At 43.6% G+C, this 26,794-nt stretch overlaps 1 protein-coding gene across 2 annotated transcripts in view; it reads left to right on the plus strand.

Moving 5' to 3' along the window:
* The window catches only part of RIC8B (RIC8 guanine nucleotide exchange factor B), a 96,139-nt gene that overhangs the window by 32,205 nt on the left and 37,140 nt on the right, over nt 1-26,794 (plus strand). For both annotated transcript variants that reach the window (XM_072655827.1, XM_072655828.1), the window contains exons 3-4: nt 10,932-11,540; nt 26,512-26,606. In XM_072655827.1, coding sequence (XP_072511928.1) covers nt 10,932-11,540; nt 26,512-26,606 — 704 coding nt within the window. The remainder of the gene's footprint in view (nt 1-10,931; nt 11,541-26,511; nt 26,607-26,794) is intronic.

Genomic DNA, 26,794 nt, shown 5'->3' on the forward strand with positions numbered 1-26,794 from the left:
GGCAGCGCTTGGGGGCAGATGCGGAAACTGAGCCATCGTACCACTTCTCCTCCACGCTGCCCTGTGGCAGATCTTGTTTTAGAAAACAGGACTGTAATTTCTTCTTAGTCTCTGATTTGGGGAAATGTCTGTCTGCAATGCTTAGCTTTTGAAATGTGCAGTCTTTCATAGACGTAGATACTACTGCCACTACTGTAGTCTTAGGGAGACATGCACTGGAATGATTTTTCCATGGAGATGGAAGTTCCCATCTACCCATGCTTTGTCAAGTGACTTTACGATCCACCGTGTGTGTATGTGTGTGTGCGTGTGTGTGTGTATGTGTGTGTATGTGTGTGTGTGTATGTGTATATGTGTGTATGTGTGTGTGTGTGTTTGAGACAGTTGACTGGAGTTAGGCTTGGGAGCCTTTGATCAAGCCCTTGAAACCAGCCTCTAGTGTTATAAATCAGTAAACTGGCCTTAGTGCCATGAGAGGCAGTGTGGAGTAGTGGTTGGGGGGCTGGACTTACAGTCAGGAAGACAAGTTCAAATCACACCGCAAACATTTACTAGGCATGTGACCCTGGACAAGTGACCTCCTCCTCTCTGGCCCTGTTTCCCCTTCAGTAAAATGAGGGCTCACACTCGATGGTAAAAAATGGCAGCTAAGATTCAAACTTGGGATTCTTTTCAATGCCCACCAAAGTGGACAGGAACTTGAAATAAGGTGCCAGTTCCACAGTTTAGCAGCAATGACTCTGTCACATCCTCACCCAGCCCTGTCAGAGCCAGGGCACTTGGCTGGGATAGTAATGGCAAGAGTACAAAAAACAGGTCAAACGGAGGCCCTGCCTTCATTGACTTTCTATTCTACTAAAGAGGACATTAAGGAAATCCCAGCCTTTCTTCAGTGGATCCAGAGGACCTTGTCACTGCACACATCACCACCGAGATTCCTCTAAAAATGACGGGGCTATTCAGTAGACATCCGAGTCCCTTCTGGTTCAGAAGCTCTGAGGGGGAGATCCCAAAGCCCTTTAGTGGGTAATCCGTGTTGCCCAGTCATAGTCTGATTCACTTACAGTTTCAGTTTTTAAGCAAAATAACTTCCTTCATATGCAAAACCCAATTTGGAGTGTATTTTTGGAAAACAAATGGCTTCAGCATTTGACTCATGATGGAGAATTTGAATGTCTTGTGGCCCTTGTATAATCTTTGTTTCCCGGGGCTAGCTAAGTGTGCCCCCCAACAACATGAGTGATTCACCGTCCTCCCTTCCCCCAACCCCCTCTTCCCTGGTCCCCACTGCCCTTCTCTCCAATGTATTCTCTGCTTGCCTTTTCCTATCAGTCTGCTCCCTCATTTAATGGAAGTGCACCTTTCTCTGTAACATCCCTGGATTAAAGGAAAGGATACTGGCCTGGGCCATCCAGACACTTAGGGCTGGGCTCAACTCTGCTAATTGGTGGCATCAAGCAAGTCACTGCCCTCGCCCTTTGAACCTCAGTTTCCTCATCTGTAAAGTGCATAGATTGGAGTACACTAACAATTCTCTAAATGTGATCTGGGGCCCTGGAGGTTCTTTCAGGGGGTCAAAACTATTTTCATAACACTAAAATGTTTTAATTTCAGATACGATAAATATCAATGGATATAACCCACACAAACAAAAACTCCTTTGGAGTTTGGGGAGGATCCTCAGTCATTTTTTTTTTTATTTAACTTTTAACATTTATTTTCACAACATTTTGGGTTACAAATTTTCTTCCCTTTTATCCCCTCCCCCCCCCCCCCCAGACCCAAGCATTCTAACTGCCCCTGAGATCAATCTGCTCTCTCTTCTATCATCCCTCTCTGCCCTTGTCTCCGTCTTCTCTTTTGTCCTGTGGGGCCAGATAGCTTTCTTTACCCCTTAACCTGTATTTCTTATTTCCTAGTGGTAAGAACATTACAGTTGATCCTAACACTTTGAGTTCCAACTTCTTTAGCTCCCTCCCTCTCCACCCCTTCCCTTTGGAAAGCAAGCAATTCAATATAGGCCAAATCTGTGTAGTTTTGCAAATGATTTCCATAATAGTTGTGTTGTATAGGACTAACTATATTTCCCTCCATCCTATCCTGTCCCCCATTACTTCTATTCTCTTATGATCCTTTCCCTTCCCATGAGTGTCGACCTCGGATTGCATTCTCCTCCCCATGCCCTCCCCTCTATCCTCCCCCCCACCCTGCTTTTGCCCTTGTCCCCCACTCTCCTGTATTGTGAGATAGGTTTTCCTATCAAAATGAGTGTGCATTTTATTCTTTCCTTTAGTGGAATGTGATGAGAGTAGACCTCATGTTTTTCTCTTGCCTCCCCTCTTTATCCCTCCACTAATGAGTCTTTTGCTTGCCTCTTTTATGAGAGATAATTTGCCCCATTCAATTTCTCCCTTTCTCCTCCCAATATTTCTCTCTCACTGCTTGATTTCATTTTTTTTTTAAGATATGATCCCATCCTCTTCAATTCACTCTGTGCACTCTGTCTCTATGTATGTGTGCGTGTGTGCATGTGTGTGTGTGTACTCCCACCCAGTACCCAGATACTGAAATGTTTCAAGAGTTACAAATATTGTCTTTCCATGTAGGAATGTAAACAGTTCAGCTTTAGTAAGTCCCTTATGACTTCTCTTTGCTGTTCACCTTTTCATGGTTCTCTTCATTCTTGTGTTTGAAAGTCAAATTTTCTTTTCAGCTCTGGTCTTTTCATCAAGAAAATTTGAAAATCCTCTATTTCGTTGAAAGACCATTTTTTCTCCTGAAGTATTATACTCAGTTTTGCTGGGTAGGTGATTCTTGGTTTTAGTCCTAGTTCCTTTGACTTCTGGAATATCCTATTCCATGCCCTTCGATCCCTTAATGTAGAGGCTTCTAGATCTTGTGTTATCCTGATTGTATTTCCACAATACTTGAATTGTTTCTTTCTAGCTGCTTGCAATATTTTCTCCTTCACCTGGGAATTCTGGAATTTGGCCACAATGTTCCTAGGAGTTTCTCTTTTTGGATCTCTTTCATGCGGTGTTCTGCGGATTCCTTGAATATTTATTTTGCCCTCTGGTTCTAGAATCTCAGGGCAGTTTTCCTTGATAATTTCATGGAAGATGATGTCTAGGCTCTTCTTTTGATCATGGTTTTCAGGTAGTCCCAGAATTTTTACATTGTCTCTCCTGATTCTATTTTCCAGGTCAGTTGTTTTTCCAATGAGATATTTCACATTATCTTCCATTTTTCCAATCTTCTCGCTATGTTCTGTGATATCTTGCTTTCTCACAAAATCCTTAGCGTCCATCTGTGCCGTTCTAGTTTTGAAAGAACTATTTTCTTCAGTGAGCTTTTGAATCTCCTTTTCCATTTGGCTAATTCTGCTTTTGAAAGCATTCTTCTCCTCATTGGCTTTTTGAACCTCTTTTGCCAATTGAGTTAGGCCAGTTTTCAAGGTGTTAATTTCTTCAACATTTTTTTGGTTCTCCTTTAGCAGGGAGCTGATCTGCTTTTCATGCTTTTCTTTCCTCTCTCTCATTTCTCTTCCCAGTTTTTCCTCCACCTCTCTAACTTGATTTTCAAAATTCTTTTTGAACTCTTCCATGGCCTGAGCCCATTGGGTGGGCTGGGACACAGAAGCCTTGATTTCTGTGTCTTTGCCTGATGGTAAGCATTGTTCTTCCTCATCAGAAAGGAAGGGAGGAAATGTCTGTTCTCCAAGAAAGTAGCCTTCAATAGTCTTATTTCTTTTCCCTTTTCTGGGCATTTTCCCCAGCCAGTGACTTGACCTCTGAATATTCTCCTCACACCCACCTCACCTCCTGGTCCTCCCAGCCAGCATTTGGGGACTGAGATGCAAATGCTGCTTCCCTCCTTAGGGCTTTTGGCGGGGTCAGGGCTGCTATTCAGTGTGAGAATTAAGTTCAGGTGGTCAGGTCGGGGCAGGGCCGCCTCTCAGGCTCAGTTCCCTCAGGGGGTTTATGCACAGACCTTCCACAATGGATCCAGGCTCCCGCCAGCTTGCGGAGCCCCTGTCTGCAGCCGCCTCTCAGCTTCTACCTCCCGGGGGGGCCCAAATCATGGGGGCACCCCACTCCCCTCTCGACCCGCCAAAGAGACTCTCTCACCGACCCCCATCACCTGTGGGCGGAGGGACTTGTGCGGCCGCTGGAGATCCCGTCCCTGAAGCCTGCTCGGGTCTGTTTCTCTTGGTGCTGTGGCCGCAGCAGGTCTGGGCTGGGCTGGGCTCCGCGTCTGCAGCGCGACGGACCTTTTGCGAGAGGTTTGCAGGTCCCTCTGTGGGTGGAGGGACCCGCGTGGCCGCTGGAGATCCTGTCCCCGAAGCCTGCTCGGATCTTTTTCTCTCGGTGCCGCGGCCGCTGCAGGGCTGCCCTCTGCTCCCAGTCCCGGCGCCCAGTCCGCAGAGCGAAAGACCCCCCGCGAGAGGTTTGCTGGTCTCTCCGGAACAGAAATCTCCCTCGCTCCAATATTCTGTGGCCTCTGGGTGCAGAATTCACCGTGAGTTGCTCCCCTGTAGCCGATCTGTGGGTTGTGGGTTCGGAGCTATGTGTATGTGCGTCTTTCTACTCCACCATCTTGGCTCCGCCCCCCTCCTCAGTCATTTTTAAGAGTATAAAGGGACCCCAAGATCACAAAGTTTGAGAACCACTGGACTAGACTGACCTTTAAGAGCCCTTGAGACTCCCACTGGGTCAAGATCCTTCTGCATTCCAAGCTGATAACCAGCTAATCTAAAGAAAGAATTCCTGCCCAAGTGCTAATGGGAGATTAGAGACAACCACCTCCCCTCCCCCCCTTCTAGCCCAAGCCACATATGTACGCTTTAACTTTGTTTTCCTGGAAAGGAGGCCTCCCAGCTGTGTTGGCCAAGCCACCAGTGACTCAGATGGGGGATTTTCAGGTGTCTATGGGGGTGTGGGGGTGGGGTGGGGTTTGTGACTCCAGAACCGCTGCTTTTCCCACTTTTTTTTTTAGATTTTTCTTTTTAAACAAAATGCTATTATATATGAATGTGTTCTTCAAATTCCCAATTTGAGATGACCCTTCTGTAGTTCATTTTCAGTTCAGCAAACATTTTAAAAAGCCCATGTATTTGGTAAGACGCTGGGCCAGGTTCCCGAGGCCCTGTGTCCCCATCAGCGTCTGATTCCTCCAGAGAAGGTGGCTCCTTCCGGTCCGAGGCAGTCTGTTGTTTCTGTGCCTGTCACGTGGGAGAGGCTACAAGATGCTGGTTGATTGAGAAGATCCCAGGAATGATGTTTGGGCATCATAGAGTGTACAGTGTAGTTTTGGTTTGCAAACACTGCACATGTAAACAGTAGTGAGTTGTAATGACTGTTTGGAAAAGTCTCCCAACCTGCTTTCCATGATAAGTGAGGGTGTGAAAAATGGTTTGTAAGCCTTGGGGATCAAAGCATCACTCCAGAGCCCCTCACTCTGTGGGGTTCTGGAAAGGATCCTTATTTGGGGGCCATAACACCTAGATTCAAACCCTGGTTCTATCAGAATTGTATGGTCTTTGGCACATTTACACTCTCTCAGCCTCAGTTTCTTTGTCTGTACGGTGACAGTTGTGAACTGGATGACACCTCTCCAAATTCCTTTCTCCCTACCATCTTATGGCCAGCGTCATAGGGCAGTGGAAAGACACTGATTCAGAAGTTAGAGGATGTGAGTTCAGATCCCCTTTTCTGCTTCTCACTTCTTGTGTGACCGTGAATGAATCATTTCACTTGCCTAGGTAGGCCTCAGTTTCCTCATTTGTAAAATTAGGGGGTTGGGCTAGTTCAGAGGTATCAAACTCTGTAGCAGCCAGTACTCCTAAATACAGCCCAAACCAGATTAAAATATAATCAGGAAACATTTGACAAGATAAATATAAAATCAGTAGAATTTAGATGATATGAATACATTGGCCCCCATTTCTATTTGAAAGCCCAAGCGACCTTTCCCTTGAGAGCTCATGCCTTCCTGCTCTCTGCCCATCATCCTGCAACCTCCTCTGTCTGCCCCTGGAGTCTGTCCTCAGTGTTCGTCGCTTCTCATTCATTTTTCACCTTTGGATACAGTCATATGGAAACAAGGGGGCTGGATGAGACAGTCCACAAGGTCCTTTCAAGCTCTAGACCTGTGGTTGTAAGCAGGTGATGTTGCCAGGATAGTAGCTGGTAGTCTAAAAAATAATAATAATTAAAACTTCAACTTGGTAAGGAATTTTAACATTTTAGTCCATGGACTTCTATTAACACATAGAATTTGGACTATTTTATTCCATTTGTACTTCTCTGGCTTTAAGAGCAATGTGATGAAGCTTGACTTCACGACTGGACCAAACCAGGGTTCATGCTCATCTACTCATGATGGGCAAATGATAACCATGGGACTGAATAGTGAAAGGGGCAGCTAGGGGGTGCCATAGTGGATAGAGCATCAGGCCTGGAATCAGGAAGACTCATGTTCCTGAGTTCAAATCTGGCCTCAGACATTTACTAGCTGTGTGACCCTGGGCAAGTCACTTTACCCTGTTTGCCTCAGTTTCCTCATCTGTAAAACAAGCCAGAGAAGGAAATGGCAAACCATTCCAGTATTCTGCCAAAAAATAAAAGAAAAAGAAAAATGCCAAATGGGCTCACAAAGAGTGGGATGTGACTGAAATGACCCAACAACCAGATGAGTGAAAATTGTTCCCATCTCTTAGTTCTCCTTATTGGCGCTGATGGAGCAAGTCACTCAGAGCAGCTAAGATTCCAACAGTCATCAGATCAGGGGAGTTACAGCTGCAGAGATGCTGCAAGTCACCAAACATTTTGTGAAGCTCTTACTTTGTGGCAGCCCCTAGGCAGACTGTCTAGTCCCATGCCCTCATTTTTTCCAATGAGGAAACAGAAATGATGTGTCAAAGGTTGACCAGCCCCTTTGTCTCTGAGCCCCTTTGCACCACAACTGGCTTTTTTATGTATTTATATTTGTAATATATAGCTGCTTCTCTTCTTCCTTGTTGAGTTTTATTTAAGTTAATAAAACTTCCTTTCTGTGAGCACACTGGGAAAGCAGTCAAAGCGATCTGCTAATGATTCCCTGAGGGCTTTGTGTGATCTCCTGTGATTCTCACAGCCTTCCACAGTTGGTTGTGCAAGTATCATTGTGCTCATTTTACAGACCAACAGGCACAGAAAAATCCAGTGATTTATCCAGGGTCCTACAGCAAGGGGCATGGCCAGGACCCGAACCTCCAGGTCTTTTGCGTCTAACCCATGCTTGTTCCACCTGACCAGTGTGGCTGATTGTTGATTGCATTTACTGGCTGGTGATCTTCAAGGCCAGGAAGATTTGGCAATTCCCTCTCCAGTTCAGGCTTTGCTGTACACCCAGTGATTTCTGCCTAACTTTCTGAGACTTGTCAGTAAGAGATTGGAAGCAAAGAGGAGGTTGCCCAAGTGCCAAAGCCAAATTGGTATGCTGCAGGTGTAGACAGAATGCTCCCTTCCTTAAGAGTTACCAGAGCTGGTCCAAGTTGATTATCATGCAAATGAGCACAGAAATCCATGGACAGCTGCCTCCTCCGGTCTCTGTATTTTCTCTGGCTCTCTCTGCCTGAAATGCCTACCTTTCTTCCATCTCCCTGGCCCCCTCCTTTCCCAATCCCAATCTTCCTTATCCCTTACTTCCTATTTCTTCTGCTTGATCCGTACCCTCTCTGCACTTCTAGAGTACCCACTTATTAAGTTGGCCACACAATTTATTTCTGGATTCTATGTTGTCTTTTGTCTCATATGGGTGAGCCATGCCTCCTGCCCCACCCCCCCAACTCCTGGGGAATGTATATGGAGTAGTGATAGATGCCTGGGCCTCTGACATTCTAGCTGTTTAACCGTGGATAAGTCTCCTGACCTGTTTGCTGAGGTTTCTTCACCTGTGAAATGGGGATTTGATTGAGCTAACATAAATAAAATGCTTTACAAACCTTAGGAAACAGAGGCAGTAAGAGGTTAGGTGACTTGCCAAGAGTTGAATTCAGGTTTTCCAAGCCCAGCTCTGTGCCCCTAGCAGCCTCACAGAGATGAGGCACACATCACAAGACATGAGCTATTATCACTATTAACTTAAACATCTGGCTTCACAAACAAAGCCAAGGCCACCAGGATTAGAAGGGAAACAAAAAGCTGGGAAATAGTTTTTTCCATCTAGTGTCTCTGATAAAGGCCTGTTTCTCAAATATATGGAGAACTGAATTAAATTTATAAGAATACAAGTCATTCCCCAATTTGTAAATAGTCAAAGGATATCAACAAGCAGTTTTCAGAGGAAGAAATTAAAGCTATCTATAGTCATATGAAAAACTGCTCTAAATCACTATTGATTAGAGAAATGCAAATCAAAACAACTTTGAGGTACCACATCATACCTGTCAGATTGGCTATCATGGCAAAATAGGAAAATGATAAGTGCTAGAGAAGATGTGGAAAAACTGGAACATGAATGTATCGTTGGTGGAGTGGTAAACTGATCCAGCCATTCTGGAGATCAATTTGTAACTATGCCCAAAGGTTTATAAAACTGTGCATTCCCTTTGACCCAGCAATACCACTTCTAGATGTGTATCCCAAAGACATCATAAATATGGGAAAAGGACCCACATGTACAAAAATATTTCTAGCAGCTCTTTTTGTGGTGACCAAGAACTAGAAATTGAGGGAATACCCATCAGGTGGGGAATGGCTGAACAAGTTGTGGTATATGAATGTAATGGGGAATACTATTGTGCTATAAGAAATGGGCAGATTTCAGAAATACCTGGAAAGATTTATATGAACTGATGCTGAGGGAAGTGAGCAGAACCAGAGTGAACATTGTACACAGTAACAGCAACTTTGTACAATGACTGACTTTGATGGACTTAGCTCTTCTCAGCAATGCAAGGACCTAAGACAACTCCAGAGGACTCATGATGGAAATACCATCCACATCCAGAAAAAGAACTATGGCTTCGGGATGCGGGTGGAAGCAGACTATTTGCTCTTTTTTGTTATTTTTTTTGTTTCTTCTTTCTCATCGTTCCTCCCATTGGTTCTAATTCTTCTTTGCATCATGACTAATGTGAAAATGTTTAATATGAATGTATATGTAGAACCTATATCAGATTGCACACCATCAGAGGGGGGAGAGAGGAGGAGAAAATTTAAAACTCAAAAGTTTATAGAAGTGAATGTTGAAAACTAAAAGTATATAATTTTTTTTAAAAAGTAGTCTGGCTTCTTCTGACCCAGAGCTTGTAACATTCTCTTAGAGGCCAGGGTTCCCCTCTGGTTGATCAGTCTTCATGGGTCACTTGCAAAGTCTGACCTGGTTGACTGCAGACCATGCCTGTCCCCAGTGGATAGAGCTCTAGGTCTGGAGATAGGAAGACTGGTCCTTCTTTATGGTGAGTCTCCAGGTGGCCAGCAGAGTAGCTCTTTGTTACTGAAAGGTCTGAAGCCTCAGCTGTGAACATGAGGGATGCCAATGAAACTTTTTTGGAAAAGTTTCTTCCATTGAGTTTTCTTTTATAATTCATCACTGGAAGGTCCCAACCTGTGGGCTTCTGAAGTTGAATACTCTGAGAAGTTCTGTGAGATTGCATGTTAAAGTCAGAACAGTGTGAGCAGCCACTAGTAGACAATCAGACCTCTCCTGCCTTTGGTTGCTGGGTAACCTCTGAGTAAGGGCTCTGAGATCAGGCTGGCCTTTGACCATCGCTTTTGTGAGTATCATGAAGATTCTCTGATCTCCTCCTGGTATCTTCATTCTGTCCAAGAGTGCTGCCATCCATTAGGCTTCCTGCCTTTGCCACTTGGTCCGGTCTTCCTTTCTTTGGGGGTCTGACAGTGAAGGGGGAAAAGAGGACACAGCGCTTACAGTTTTTTTTAACTTGGAGAAAAAAGAGATAATCTATTCAGTTATAAACATATCTTTTCAAAGGTGATTGTTTTCTACTCTAGCAGAGAGAGAAAAGAGCTCCCAAGTTTCATTTGAAAGTATAAATAATAGAAAAGTAGACTACAGCTTTTAAAAAAATGCCTCTGATGTCAGAGATCGTAATGATCTGTGTTACCTGGTGAGCCCTGGATTTCTTCTTTGTAAGACTCAGAGCTTCTGAGAGCTTCCTGTAGATTCCTGTATTCTGGAAGTTTCTTCCAATGCCCAAGAATAATCCTGCTCTGTGTACTAGTATGTTGAACGCTGACTCTGGAATGAGAAGATCCAGGTTCACATCCCCCATTTGATGCTTACTGCCTGTGTAACTTTGGGTATGTCACTTCCATGGACCTCAGTTTCCTTCTCTATAAAAAGAAGAGGTTGATTTTGATGATTTCTAAGTTCCTTTCAGCTCTAGTGTTAGGAAGCTTTGTCTCTATGTAGATACAGACAACCCAACCTTGTTACTGGCCCGTAGAAACATGGCCTAAGATGAAGCAACATTATAAGGTTAAGTTACTCCATGACAGCAATGTTGTCCGTGGATGATGAGCCACATGAGGTCTCCCAGTGGTAAGGTTGGCATTAGTTATAACGTAGTAAAGGCTTTATTGTGAAGAGGTTCTGGATGGTTCCATGTTTCATGAGGCAGGTCTGTGTATAGAAACTCTTGATTTATCACTGAAGGGATGCCTTCTTTTGTGGTGAGGTTTGGGAGAAGAGCAGGGCACTATGTTTTACCTTGATCTCATTTATTCTATGCATAATTTTCCTTCTTGAATTAAAATCAAGAGAAATGGGTCTGAAATAAATTAAAAACAAGTTTGTGACTGGAGTACTTTGACAGTATGAGTCCTTAGCTGTGGATATTAACTTCAGTAGGTTAGAATTCTGCCTTAAAATCCTTTGTCTGAAATTCTGGTTTTGTTTTTGTTTCCTCTCGCTTCTTTTTTCAGAAACTATGTGAAGGGATATTTAAGGTCCTGGAGAAAGACATCACGACGTCATGCCAGGTTACCTGCCTGGAAGTCCTCCGCATCCTTTCCCGAGACAAAAAAGTTCTCGTTCCAGTCACCACCAAGGAGAACATGCAGATCTTGATGCGGCTCGCCAAGCTGGACGACTCTGAGGCATCTCTGGAGGAGGTGGCGGATTTCCCGGTCATCGTGGAATCGCTGAAATGCCTGTGTAACATAGTGTTCAACAGCCAGATGGCCCAGAAGCTCAGCCTGGAACTCAATCTGGCCGCCATGCTGTGTAACTTGCTACGCAAGTGTAAGGATCAGCAGGTCATCAGCGACATCAAGTGCTTCGACCTCCGTCTGCTCTTTCTCCTGTCACTCCTGCATACTGACATCAGGTCCCAACTCCGCTATGAGCTCCAAGGGCTGCCCCTGCTCACCCAGGCGCTGGAGAGCGCCTTCAGCATCAAGTGGACCGACGAGTATGAGGCAGCCATCGACCACAATGGGCCACCCCTGTCCCCACAGGAGACGGACTGTGCCATCGAAGCCCTCAAGGCCCTGTTCAACGTCACGGTTGACAGCTGGAATGTCCACAGTGAGGTAGGCCCCCAGACATCTGAGGCTGCTGGGAGTAAGAGTGGTGATGGGGCAGTGGGGTGGTGCGGTTCAGGGCCCAGCAAGCTGCTTGGGACCAGAGTTGGCTCCCTTGCTTTGATGAGCATCGAAGTCTCCATCAGTAAAGCCTTGCCTATCACATGGGTGCTCTGAAGAGGCCACTGACCATCTTACAAGGTGCACAGTGCAGCTTGTTTTATCACGCTGCCATCAGCATGCTATTCTTCCCCTTTAAAGATGGTTTATCTCATGCATCTTTTGAAAATAATCAAAATAGGGACTGAAAATCCCCCCAACCTGAGGATTCAGTTATGAAGTGATGAGGGTATGTTATCTTTAAAAACACGAAAAGCCAGAGCACCTGTGAGTTTGGAGGAAGAGAATCCGCCAAAGTACAGGTGATCCGTAGGAGCTTGACCAGTTGGGCCCAGAACTGGGACAGCCATGTGAGGATTGGTTGGAGGAATAGGATATGCTTAGCCTTTAAAACAGAAGTCATAGGGAAACATGTTCAGTCAACTCACCAGCAAGCATTTATTTATTTATTTTAAATTCAGTGTTCTACAAGCCCTTTCATATATCTTAGATTTTTTTCCCCTCCCTCCACCTCCTTACTCCCTCCCTCCCCACTTCCTCCCCAAGATGGCATGCAATCTTATATAGGTTCTACACATATGTTTCTATTAAATATATTTTCACCTTAGTCATGTTGAATAGAAGAATTAAAATGAATGAGAGAAACCATAAAACAAAACATAATACAAAAGAAAATATTCTGCTTCATTCTGTGATCCAATTCCATAGTTCTTTCTCTGGATGTGGATGGCATTTTGCCTCAGAAGTCCTTGCATTACTATGAAGGATTAAGTCTACCACAAAAATTCCTCACACACTGTGGTTGTTGCTCTGTACAAAGTTCTCCTGGTTCTGCTCCTTTCACTCAGCATCAGATCATATAAGTCTTGCCAGGCCTGTCTGAAGTCTTCCTTTTCCTCATTTCTTATAGCACAATAGTATTCCATTATATTCATACAACTTGCTCAATCATTCCCCAATGGATGGGCATCCCCTCAAATTCCAGTTTTCAGCACCACAAAGAGAGCTGCCTTAAATATTTTTGTACATGCAGGACCCTTTCTCATTTTCATGATCTCTTTGGGACACAGTCTTAGGAATGATATTGACCAGCAAGCATTTATTAAGCCCCTACTGTGTGTGGGGCTCTCTGCCAGGTGCTGAGGATGCAAGTATAATGAAAGGTCATAGACACCCTCGTTATTCTTCCCTTTGGTTATTAGATTCTTCCTTTTCTTTCTCTCATTCACTTCATTCACAGTCATTCCTTAGGTCCTCTCCAGCCCTCCTTCCCCTCAGAACCAGGCCCTTTGAATCTTGGCCAGAATAACATGGAGCATTTTATCCATGATAACATACTAGCTCTTCTCCTACAGAGTTTAGGAATTCTGTTCCTTCATTCCTCTGTCTCATCTTTGCCTGTGATTAAAAGTCTGCTTCTACCAATAGGCTGCTTTTGAAGGGATCACCTCAGTCCAGGGATGTTTAAGAGTATGTAAATATCTGGACTTTTAGCACAAATAGGTTTGCATTTTGCAGCCACACATTTGAAGGTGCATCCCAGCAGCTGTTGGGGCAGCTGAACCTGCCCTTGGCTGGGAAGGATGATCAGGGAAACCCATACTTTCTGCTTACACTTTGCAGACGGATGTTGAGAAGGATCGATAGTATTAAGCATCCATATGTACTGAGGACTTTCTGCAGTCATGTTCCTTGATTTGGGGATTTTGTTGTTAGTTTTCTTTGCAGTTGCACGGTTCCCTGTGGGACTGTTGTCATAAACTTGGTGTTTTAGCTTGGCATGCAAAGCAGCAAGGCCCTTGTGGTTTACCAGAAGTCATACAGGTATGTCCTAGAGGCACCTAAGGCCTATGTGGCCCAGAACCAAGAGCAGAATCAAGGACCTGATTGAGGTATCGGGATTGAACTGGCTCTGTGATTTATTTCATGGACTGTCCCCGTGCAGGCTGACCCCTTCTCTGAAACACAGAACACTGAGGGAAGTGTGGCCCAGGGCCACCCAACCAGGATATTGTCAAAGGAGCATCTTGAACCCAAGTCTTGCTGGTTTTGAGGCCAACTCTATCTACTACACCACACTGTCTCCCTGCTACAAAGACACCCCTTGTACCTCTGCTCTATGCCCGCCCTGAGGCAGGCAAAGAACAAAATGATCTTTGCACAAGAAGTTTCCATTTTAATGGGGGAGATGAGCACTTATATAAGCAGATATGAGGTGATTAAATACCATTATATAGGAGGTAGTTAAAGAAACCCAGAGTGGTTTGAGAGGGAGGGCACTGGCAGTGAGGGGTCAGGAAGGGCTTTCTTCAGAAGACTGGGCTCTGGTTGGGATCAGTTTCTTCTCTAGGTTCACTGAGAGCATTCTCTGTACAACTCCAGTAGTCAACAGGATGATGGAATTGGGACAGGCCTCAGGCTATGCCCACATGGTTTTGATCTCTTTTGCCAAGTTTCTATATTTTAATAACTTTTTTTCCCTAAAACTTGGAGATTATGGATATGTAGGATGGTATCATCTATTCAAAAACATTGTTCTTAAATTTTTATGAATCAATATTATTTCCAAATAATTGTGGACAAGAGTTTGGTCTGTGATAATGGTTTGGTTCCAGTATGGTTTATTGCTTTATTGATATCTCCAACTGAAATTTTGAGGACTGAGTTTGTAAAATGGGGATTTTTTAATTTGACAGTTTATAAAATATAGCGAGCTTCTGATGTATAATGCTAGCTACCAGGCCAACTCTTCTTAAGTATTCAATAGGTCCTAAAATTCTCAGTCTTCATTATGTGTGGTACTGTTTCCACCCTTTTATTGTGTCATTTACATTGATCCAGCTTGCATGTGGTACAAATTTGCAGTTTCATGTGCAGTACTCTTTTTTCTTCTGTGTATATAGAGTTGTTAGTTGAGTTCAGAATAATTTTTTAAATCAATCGTGGAGTCTGGGATCCTTGAGGATAATCCTTCTGTCGGATGTCATGGCAATGACCTGGTTCTAAATTGCTGTCATAACCCTCTCTGTTTCCGTGAACAAACTTGCCTGATTCAGCCATTTGTTCAATGTTTCTTTGTCAACATAGTATTGACTGAGTTCATGCAGATGTCACCCATGGGCTTTTTAATTCCAGTGTTGGATCTCAATGGTTTAACAGACTGTATTGCAAGATAAGCCACTTTCAGTTACACTTGATAAATCCAGTGGTGTATACCTGTTGTCATCCTTTATTGTCGCCTTGTGAAGTGGTATCTGCCTGTTCCAAAAGTATTTCTGTAGTTTTTTTTAAACCTCACAATGGCGGGACTTTGGTCTGCTCCAAAGAATTTCCAGCAGGTCGTATATTTGGTGTTTCTGATTTGTTCTGGGTATCTTTTCTTCTTTTGGTAGCAGAACACAAAAGGAGCTCCTCTTACCCCATGAATGCCTGTCAGTCACTTTCCTCCTTTTCAGAAGTAGAAATATTAATCTTCTTTATAACTGCCTTAGGGTGATGCACCCTATATTTTGTTAATATTATATGAGGTTTTGTTACAGTGTGTTCTGGGTCCATCATAAAATTCCAAAGATTTACATTAAGAATGGTATTACATAAATGTGAATTGCTTTAAATGTGTTCATCTCATACAACTTTGATTTCAGGATGCTGGTAATACTTCTAACATATTCAACTACAGTCTTCTTGAGGGCTTTATTCTTGATGTATTTTGCCTGAAACAAATCCAGGGTTTTTTATGGGTGTCACCTTCATACATCGGTTCACTGTGACCTGCAGATTCAAGCCTTCAGTCTCTTGTTTTTCTTTGGCATAAGTTCAGAATCTTTACACTTATCAAATCTAAATGATATTTTAATATTATTAGAGAGAGATTTCAGAAGACAGAAGAGCTATTGAATCTGCTTTTGGTGGTGCCTCATGATCTGATGTCATCTCTGTACATCACATGGTTAATAAAATGTTCTGGCTCAATTCTTTCTGTTTGGAAGCCATACTAAGTTCTATTTAGGAGAGATGCTAATAGATTAAGGCCAATCTGAGCCACCATGCTTTTAAACTATCTCCCTCAAAAATGTAATATTTTATATTAGTTATTCTTGACATTATCTTGTTGGTGGTATATTTTAAATGGGGAATGGGGTTTTAAATGAAGAATGGGGAGTGGTTTGTGTATGGTGGTCTGACAGGGAGATGGCCAGAATGCATTGTGGTGGGTGTGAAGATGCCGAGATGTAGTGAACTCTCACCAGTTAGGAGTTCGAGGCCCTAGGTAGGAGCTAGAGCTCTGGGTTCTGGTTGGAGGAAAAGGAAAAGGTAGGTATACCCAGTAACAGTATGCCAGGAAGATGACTAAAGTCCAGTTTGATATATGTGAGAGTACCTACAGGTAGTGAACTTTTATCAGGCAGGAGCTTTTCAATATTATTTTACTTTAGTATGATTTGTCTTCTGTTTGGGTTCATGCTATCAAACTCTAAAAGGACTTTTGGGGATTCTATTCTAAGTATCCCTTTCTCTTTTCAAAATCATTGAAGACTTCCTTTTTGAGGGGAGGAGTCATCTTTTTCATCATTAAGTATAATTTTTAGTGATTGCATTGAATAAAATTGACCCAAAGTTCTTCATCTTTTCCTCCTTGAGATTTTAGTATCTCCCCCACTTCATTTCTAATCTTATCTAATCTGCCCTAAGGAGTGTAGTTAATTTTTATAATTGGCCTGCATTGGTCAACAAACCACTGTTGTATGACCTGGAGCTGAACGTTTGTTGACAGAAGGTAGTCTGAAGCCCTTTCTGATAGCTAGTGAGATCTTTCCCATTTTATTATGATGTTATTGGTACTGGTGCATGAGACCATTTGTGTCTTTGGGCCATTTCGTGGTTTGCCTGCTTCACCAGTGCCAACTGCCTGCCCCAAGCCATTTCCAGCAGGTGGTAGATTTTGTACTTTGATTTCTGGGGAGCTTGTCTTCTTGTAGAACATGAAGGTGGTCCTCTTGGCCATCATTTTCTGTGTCAAGCAGATCATCTTGATGATCTCCAGGAGGGTGCAACTTGGAATCCTATGTCTTTCCATCTTTTTCTTTGACCCTTATGAGAAACAACTTCCTATTGATCGTGATTGATGGCAACCCCATCAGTGGTGCCCTCGGAGCTCCATTGGCCAACAGCGCAGGGTCCCTGCTTTGCCTTCACAGCTACCATAGTGGCCTCAGGACACATCACTCTGGTGGGCATCTCCTTACTTTGTCATTCACTCACTCCTTGTGTGGTCAGTGAGTTGAGGCAACTACTGTTGCCAGTAATTTCCTTGGCATATTTCTTCCTCAGTCCAGTGAGACTGTGGAAAATCTCCAGGCAGCCCTTTTCCCTCAGCTGGCAATGCCCTTTTTACTCATCAGGGAATGTCTGACCTCCCAGGGCTACATTACCACATGAGATAGCTGCCCTTTGCACAACTTAAAACTACCCTCATTAGGAGGATCGTTTGTGATTTCATTTATGGAAGAAGTTGAGGCATTCTTGTGGTAGCTCTAGTTGTCTGTAAATAGAGACTTTCCTCATCGTCTTTTCCCCCTACTTCTCCCTTGTTTGTTACTTTCCAGTGCCAGCCTTCATTGTTTATGTCCTACAGCCCCTGTAGTTTTTTTCAGGATGCTTAAACTTTCCATCTTCACAGTGTGATCAGCTGAGCATAGCACATTGATACCCTGGAAATACCTAGTTGGGCAGTTGATCCGGGAGAGAGCTTGGGGATTTAGTTTCATCTCCTTTGACGTTTCTTAGGCTTAATTTGGGAGATGGGCTGTTCACCAAGCTCCTAAGAATCTGGGAGAGGTCAGCTACCTCTTAGAGGAGTAGTTCGTCCTCTGATAGATCAGGGACAGGGTACAGGAGGTCTGGCCCAGATCTTTTTCTACACCAGATAGCCAAGAATAGTGAGTGTTTGTGGAACTGGAGACCCAGCTTTCATTTCATTCCCATAAGGGAAATTCCACGATTTCCTACTACCACCGCTACCTTTGTAGCAGGACGGGCTTGGAGCTGCTCTGGACTTTGCAGTCTCACTTCCTCCAGAGAGGCAAAGGTAGCTGCATTTGGTGAACCATCCAATGCTGTCTAAACATGAGTCATTGTCAGCGTAGGAAGAGCTCACCAGGAGGCAGGCTGGTGCCTGGGAACAGATTGGAATCCCAGGGAAGCCTGGCCATGGCCCACCAGGAACAGCTTGAAAGCTGACCTCTGGGTCAGAGTGAAGAGCTAGGTTGGCATCTGGAAGGTATCTCAGGGTGGCAGCATGCTTTTTCTTTGATCCTCAGCACACCCCTGGGAGGTGTGTACTATGAGCATCATTACACCTACTTTGTCCATGAGGATTCAGAAAGGTAAGTCTGCTTGTGATGCAGCTAGTAAAAGTGAAAGTCTGGGTTCAGACCCAGACTTCTACTGAGTCCAAGGCTCTCTGGCTTTTCATTTGGCCTGCGGACTTATTTACCTTTTCCAGCACCCTAGCATATCACACTATCCCCTAGTAGACAGCAGCTTAGGAGTGTGGGACCTAGAGAACTGGAAAGCCCTTAGTTCCAATTCTGCCCCAGACGTTTCCCTGCTCTCTCATCCTGGGCAAATCACTTAGCCTCTCAGCCTCAGTTTCCTCATCTGTAAAATGGGGGTGGTAATAATAGCACCTACCTCCCAGGGTTGTTATGAGAATCCAGTGAGACAGCATCATGAAGAGTACCTTGTAAACCCTAAAGTGCTAACTATGGACATGTTAGCCATTGTTGGTTGTGATTTGTTGGGGAAGGGGTCTGTTTCTCAGCGAAGGTGAACATGCTGGTCTTTAGATATAAAGAAGGGGGAGACAGTTGATCTTACTGATCAGGTCAAGTCTTTCAGTTTAGTGGAGTCTTCTAGTGCCAGTGATGCTTCTTTGTTTTGCTGAGATTAAGAGGGGTCTCCCTCTATTGACATCCTTCTGGTGATCGAGATACCAGTATTTGGAAAAACATTTACTAGGGACCTACTATTTGCATGATATTAGAGACAAAATTTTCCTACAGGAGGAATATGATATGAATATAAATGACCAGGATACAAAATGATGCATTGTAAGTACATGTGTATCGCCAGCCTTGTGGTTTGTGAGGTCTGGGATGGAAAGGTCATTCTTATCTGCTGAGGATGAGGCGACATTTGAGTTGGGCTTTTGGGGATGGATAGGAATTCAAAAGACGGGGCTGTGGGGTGTATTCTAAAAACAAGCATTAGGGGTAAGAAAGGCAAGGAGGAGAAGTGTGGAACACATTTGGGGGAGCAGCAAATGGCTGAGTTTGGCTGGAAAATGGAGCACATAGAGGGACTGGTGTGGGAAGAGGCTAGAAAAGGAGATTAGAACCAGATTGTTGAATGACTGAAATGCCAGACAGGGGAGTTGGAACTTAATTAGTTGGACAGAAGAGATAGTTTGTATGGCAGCAGAGAATGATGGGATCTGTGCATGAGAAAGATCTTGTAGCCTCATAAAGGATGAATTGGAAAGGGAGGCAACTAGTCAGGTGAACTCTCTCCTTTCTCTCCTTCTTTCTCTGCCCCTCCCTCCTTCTCCTTCTTTCTCTCTCCCCCTCTATCTCTATCTTTTCTTTCCTCTTTCTTTTCTCCTTTTCACAGGACTTGCAACTGATGTGTACCTATGAAATATATGTATGTGTTTTTATGTGTATATACACACACACGATCAAATCTATGTTAGCTATTGTATGAAGTGTATTTTCAATCCAAATATAAATTATTTTTAAGTTTTCCGTGTCATTATACCTTTATGGTGTAGCTAACCGAGGCTTAATAGTCTTCAGATTTAACAATATTAGGGATCTCAGTCCTTCACATACATATTGCTTTTCTTGTTTTCTTCTGATCTGATAGAGTCTGGTAAAGCAGACTCCTAGTTATTCCAGTCTGGGGAACCAACTTTATTATCAAACTTAATTTAGTCTCCTTGTTATTCTTCAGATTAGTCATTTATTTCATTCAATGTCTCAGGGATGCTGTATATCAGAAGACTCCACAAAACTAGTCATGATCCCAGCACAAAGAAATTTAGTGCCTCAGCTCTCTTCCCATCTACCTAGATCAGATCTTCTCCTCCTTGATTGCCAGATTAACAGAAGGTTTTTTTCTTCTCATGACAGTCTTAAAATAAGAAAGCTATTGGTAGAACCTTAAGGGCTGAAGAAGGGTGTGACTAAAAAGATAGCCATTTGTTTTGGCTAAAGAGAATCTCATGGGAGAGAGGATGAAACCCTTTACATTTCAGTAGATTTAATTTCTTAAAAGTTATAAAGAATGCTAGGTGGATGACCCATCTCCAGTTTGACAATGTAAGAGGAGTCAAAGATAGTAATGCCAGGAGAGGACTTAGTGTTCTTCTGTCTCTCTCTGTTGCTCTCTCTCTTACCCTCTCTCCCATTGTTTTGACTTTACCATTTTGTTTATCAAAACTTTGAGAATGTTCGAGTGGCAGGTCATCATGGTAGCTGAAAGAAACAAAACAGAGTGAGGCATCTGTTTCTTGGTAGCCTTGTGAAGCCAGGACAATGTGATGAAGGCTGGGAAGAGGGATGAATCTGGAAATCAAGATACTGAATTCTGTTTTTGTCATGTTGAGTTTGAAATGAGAATAAGACATCTGTTCTGAGAATTCTGATAGGCAATTGGTGATGTGAGCCCAAAGTTCAGGAGAAAGATTGGGCCAGAATATATAAATCTGGGAGTCATCTGTATTGGAGTGATAGTTGAACTTATGGAAGCTAATGATCATTTAGAAAGAGAGAAAAGGGCCCAGGAGAGCCCTGGGATACACTCATGCATAGAGGTGGGATAGGTATGGTGATCCAGCTAAATTAAGAAGGAATAGCTGTGCAGTTAGAAGGGGAATCAGGAATGAACAGGGTTGTGGAAACCCAGTGAGGAGAGTGTGTCTAGAAGGAGAAAGGAGGATGATGGTCTGCAGGATGGTCTTCTCGCTGTTCTTTCACCTGCCTACCTTCTGTAGATCAATCTAATTATAGGTTTATAAGATTTAGAGCTGGAAGAGGCCTAAGAAATAGTGTAGGGTCTAGGCCATGGTTCTAATTTTAGAGAAAAGTAAGTGGAGGCCCTAAAGGGTTAAGTGATCTGATCCATCCAAAGTCCAGGCAGTATATCCACTAAGTATCAGAGCTAGAATTCCATCTGTCATTTTCCAACTCAAAATCCAGTTCTTTCCTGCTATCTATGACTGCATTTTATTCCATTTCAGTTGTGGGAAACAAAGATTTGACTCCAGTTTGGACTGTCTTGATCAGGTTTTTGTTAGTTTGATTTCCACTGTTTGACCTTTAACTCAGCTAGAGCTAGATGATGGTTCAATTCTGTGTTCAACTGATATGATTCATTCTGATGCTTGGTTTAGGGATTGGGTTTCCAGCTTCTGCCAGCAGGGGTATCACAGTTTGGAGATTCCCTTCCCTGGTAAACATAACTTGCTTTCCCTAAGGATTTGGCCATCATTTTTTTAAATTTAATTTTTTTTATTTTATTTATTTTTTAAAATATTATACAATCACTACCATAGAACTTAGATTTTTACCCCTCCACCTACCCCCCATCATCCCACTCCCTCCCCAACACGGCATACAATTCTACATATACTACATATACTTTCCTGTTGAATACGTTTTCACTATAGTCATGTTGTGCAGACAAACTAAAATAAATGGAAGAAATCACATAACAAATCAAAACATAATACACACATGCACACAGACACACACACACAAACATGATCTGCTGCATTCTGCGAATGAATTCCATTCTGAGTATGGAAGGCATTTTGCCTTAGAAAACCGCTGGGAATTTTTTTTTTAAGTTCCTGTGTTATTATGAAGTTCCAAGTCTACCAGAAAAAGCTCTCACACACTGTGGTCGTTGCTGTGCACAAAGTTCTCCTGGTTCTGCTCCTTTTGCTCAGCATCAGATCATATAAGTCTTCCCAGGCTTCTCTGAAGTTTTCCTGTTCATCATTTCTTACAGCACAGTAGTACTCCATTACATTCATATACCGTAATTTATTCAGCCCTTCCCCAATTGATGGGCATCCCCTTAATTTCCAGTTTTTGGCCACCACAAAGAGAACTGCTATAAATATTTTTGTACATGTGGGACCCTTTCCCATTTTTATGATCTCTTGGGGATACAGTCCTAGAAGAGCTATTGCTGGGTCAAAGGGTATGCACATTTTTGTAGCCCTTTGGGCATCATTCCAAACTGCTCTTCAGAATGGTTGGATCAGCTCACAGCTCCACCAACAATGAATTAGTGTTCCAACTCTCCCACATCCTCTCCAACGTTTATCATCCTGTTTTGTCATGTTAGCCAATCTGACAGGTGTGATGTGGTACCTCAGAGCTGTTTTGATTTGCATCTCTCTAATCAAAAGTGATTTAGAGCATTTTTTCATATGACTATAGATATCTTTAATTTCTTCCTCTGAAAATTGCCTGTTCATATCCTTTGACCATTTATCAATTGGGGAATTGGCCATCATTTTTCCGTGAATAGTGTGGAAAGAAGATGGAATCGTTCCTCCCGCAGGAGATCTCAGTCATTTCTAAGAGAATCATCTTGCCTGGTGCTCTCTGCTCCTTACTTCTTCAACTGTTCACTGAGGCTCTTCATGTTGATGGCTCAGAAATGTATTTATTCTTCACCCAGCATGCATCTTGACCAGGAGGGCTTCCCCGAGGATGATCACATCTGGAAGATGATTATTAAGATTGAGAAAACACAGGAACCAAACAATCTTTCCAAGCCAACCACAAACTCCAGAGCACCAAGAGAGGCAAAGGACCAACGACAAATATCTAAGAGGTTTAAGGGCAGGATTGGAGTAAGATAAAAGAGGCAAGGACTTTGGTCCAAGGAAGACTTTTAGAAATGACCAAATCCAACCCATGAGGGAGGTTTCATATTTCACCTAGGAGGTTCTCTGGGACCACCCCCACCCCAGTGATGTTAAGAATGAACAATCAGTTTGCTAATACCCTTAATTTTATGTTGATTCAGCCTAGCTTCAGAAGATGACATTTTTTCTAAACTTGTCCCCCAAATTCTTGGGTTGTAACCTGTTTGGGGGCTTTCAAACTTCTATTCACTGACTACAAGGACATCTTGTCTGTTGAAATGGCTGGCTTCTCTCTGGTGTATTGTTCTTATTTGAAATGAGATATTATTGGTCCATACAGTAGGCCAGCAGAAAGAATGGCAGGCTCTTAAGGCTCTTGGTGGAGGGAACTTCAGAAAACAGATATTTCGGCCCAAGTTTTATTTGGACGTTTTCTGTTTCTTTAACTCAGTACTTTGTCTAATTTAACTTTTCGTGCCTTTGAATGGGTTGCTGCATTTCAATAATGAATAAAATGATCTTGAATCTTTCAAAGAGATGGCTTTCCACTAGTAGTAGAAAACAAAAGAGAGGAGAAAATAAAAATGTAAGTATCTACCACATGAAAATCTTGCTTAATCCAGAAAGTTTGGTCATGCCATGTTTGAAAGTTTGCCAACTCTATTTATGTTCTTCTCAACCAGGTTAGGCAGGCTCCTCATTTTACGCATGAGGAAGTTTAAGTTCAAATGAGGTAGGGCACTTGGCCAAGGTCTCACAGGAATTACATATTAGAGCTAGAATTTAGACTCCCTTTCTCACACTCCAAATGAAGTGGGCTTTTCATTATGTCATGGTGTGCTGCCTGTAAACCTCCCATTTTAAAAATGAGGAAGCAAAAGTCTAGAGCAGGGGTGGAACTCAAAGCCTACATGTGGCCCTCTATGTCCTCAAGTGGCTACACTTGAGGCCCTGGAGGGCCCCATGTGGGCCTTGAGACCACAGGTTCCCTGTCCCTGTTCTATACTCCTGAATCCTAACTCAGTGCTTTTTCTACCATGCCATTTTGTCCTGAGAGATTCCAGAACTCTGAATATAATTCAGGAAATGAGTGTGAGGTGTCATCTTTAATAAGCATTAAGCCCAATATGTTGCCATCGTCATCATTATGAAAAACTTAATCTTCCTATGTGCACAGTCATAGAGTCACAGCATCTTAGAGGCCATTTACTTCAACCTGTGCCTGAATAAAAAGACTTTTTGTTAATGTTGCTCTGACAGTTGGCTCAAGACCTTCAGTGAGGGGAAGTAATTCCCTGTGTTTTGATGCACCCCATTCTATACTTGGATGGTTTGAATTATTAGGAAATTCACCCTTTATCAAGCTGAAGAGTCTCTCTCTAGAACTTGTAAGTATGTAAAAAAATCACTCCTGGTCCTGGCCGGTAGAACAAAATGAATCCATTCTTTCATTTGGCTAGCATCTATAGAGGCTTTAGTAGATGGTGTCTGGGAGTTGACTGGAAAGATCCGGCACCTGGGTGCCAACTAGTTTATGTTGCCAGCAGTGGGTCACTAGGATATCATACTTGGTACTTCGGGCACAACTCTACTCTGTACTGTACATCCTAAAACTGCAGTGACCAGGGCTCTGTTAAACATCTTCCATTAACAAAAGGGTAGCATAAGTCCATCATCTGCTAGGATGGTGAATGGAGAGTGAGGTGACGAGCTTCATGATTTCCCGGGGAATCATCACCAGATTTACAAAGTGGTTGGGGAAGGCTTTCAAGAGAACCTGGAGTTTCAAGTTTCAAGAGTTGTTTCAAATGAGAGGAAGGCTTAATGAGTCACTCACCATGAGCAGCAACTTGTGCTTTGAGGACATTTCCACCATGTTGAAAACAGACCAAAGACTGGGAATGGGGGAAGAGAAAAATTAGATGTCAGGTCCACTTTGCCAAGTGAGACAAAGCTATATTGTTTTGTTTTTCAAGTGGCTTACACGTACAGAATCAGGCAAAAGGACAAGGAAAGATCACTTTCTTCCTGGTAGTTTCCAAGAGTAAAGGGACCTCTGATTTAAAGGAAATGTGTTCCCTGATTGGTTCATCAAAATCAAGTAAAAGGGCACTAGACTGTGAGGTTATGAATGCTTCAGTCTGCCCCAGAGGGTGCACTGTGTCAGGGGCAGTTCTTGATCAAGGGTTAGAAGGATTTCCACATATGCTTGACATCATGAGTCAATTACTATTAGATTTTGGTCAAGGCCCTCAGAGGCACATAATAATAAGAAAATTCCTGATCATTTCAGTTTGGTCAGTTGTGTCTTCTGCTCTCCTTCTGTGTTCCTGCCCTGACCTCCAAGTATCTGGCGTAGTGCAGGGGTCTTTAACTTGGAGTCCATGGTCATGGAAGGGAGAGAGCCTCTAACTGAGATTTTGCATTTCCTTCATTTATTTAAAAAATGATTCTGCGAGGGGTTCATAGGCTTCCCCAGGCTGCTCAAGGGGTCCAGGACATAAAAATAGGAGAAGAATCCCTGGTGGAGTCAGAAGAGCGGGGTCCTCACCCTGCCACTCAATACCTGAGTATTTGGCTTCTTCTGGCCTCGTCTCCCTCCCCTAGAGGGGACACCTCCCAGCTCTACAACATTGTGTCTTTGTAATCTTCAGTCTGCGTTGGAGGCTGTTAATATGGCCTCCATTTAAAAGCTTTTAGATTTTAGGTGACAGAGGAAGTGTCCATACCTTGATCAAAAGGAGTAAAGCAGTTGCGGTATTCTAACAGATAAAGAATGGTAGCCAAAAGCAGGTTTCCTTTAAAACTGAAACCAAGAGTTTAGGGCACTTGGCAGCCCTTGAATATCTTGTAGAAAGCAGGCAGACCAAGGAAGAAGAGCTAAGTTTACTCACTAAACCTTTGGCTTCCCCCAGAGCTGGTGGTCAAGAAGTGCCTTGGCCTACAGCTCAGAGCAAACAAAGCTGGTTAAGGACGCTGGTCACGATGAGTGTGAGGGGTTTTCCATGGCAGCCCTTGTCACTGTTGCTCCTCGTAGTTGGAAGTTAGTGGTGTGATGATGGAAGCATGTCCCAGAAGGCCTGGAGTCACCCCGTGTCATTAAGTGAACCTGAATCGCCAGATGTCAGAGTCAGAGGGAGGCTCTGGCACTGTCTGCCCCTCAGTGTGAGCAACCCCAGTGAGCGCTGGGCGGGGGAGCCTGCTCAAGGCCACCCGTCCCTTCTGGTTCATTCTGATCATGAAGAGGTTACCCCTTACACCTCCCCCAGCTACACACACACGCACGCACGCACACGTGTGCACACATAAACACACACATGCATGCACACCAAGTGCACACACATGTGTGCACATGCACACATGCATGCACATACATGCACACGCATGCGCGCACGCATGCGCACACGCACACACACGCACACACACCCTTCTCCTATTTCTGCCCTCTGGGTCAAAGCAGACCAAGTCCAATCCCTCTCTCACCAGACAGCCCTTTCAGTATATGGGGAGAATTATTGTGTTTACCTAAAATACTTCTGAGCCATGTGACAGTTAACGAAAATGTGTCTTCTTCCCTCTCCCCCCTTTGCTGGCTTTCAGTACCCCTTCCCCAAATCCACTGGGAATTATCTATAAACTGAAGCAGGAGGAGTCGGTGCCAGCTGCTTCTAGCTCTTCTTCCTCCATAGAGTTGGTCACATTGGCCACTGGCCCATGACTAGGCTTGAAGGCAAAGGGACCCAGACTGTTAGTTTTACCTGGTGCACAGCCGAGGCCACTTCTGCATTATTGAGGGGCAAAGGGCAGACCAGTTGACCACATGGCTACCTTCTGTGCAGCTGCCTTCAAGCTTTTCCTTCAGGCCTTCCAAATAAATGCTTGTCTTTTTTCCTTCTTGTCTTGTGTTTGCTGTAGAGTGACTCTCATCAGTTCCGTGTCATGGCCGCGGTACTGCGCCACTGCTTACTTACCATGGGCCCAACTGAAGACAAAACAGAGGAGCTTCACAGGTGAGTGAGCTCTGGCTGGAGAGGGCAGCCTCACTGGTGGGTGGAGGGGGGGGAGCTCAGATGAGTCTAGATTTTGTGCCTGTTTTTTTTTTTTTTAAGTAAATCTAAATAACAAGGAGTTCATCCTCTGCTTGTGAATAAACACAAGGTCACTGGCAGGCTAGAAGTCATTGCCATGGCCCATTGGA

Source organism: Notamacropus eugenii, chromosome 3, assembly GCF_028372415.1.
Source record: "Notamacropus eugenii isolate mMacEug1 chromosome 3, mMacEug1.pri_v2, whole genome shotgun sequence".
Classification (NCBI taxonomy): Eukaryota; Metazoa; Chordata; class Mammalia; order Diprotodontia; family Macropodidae; genus Notamacropus; species Notamacropus eugenii.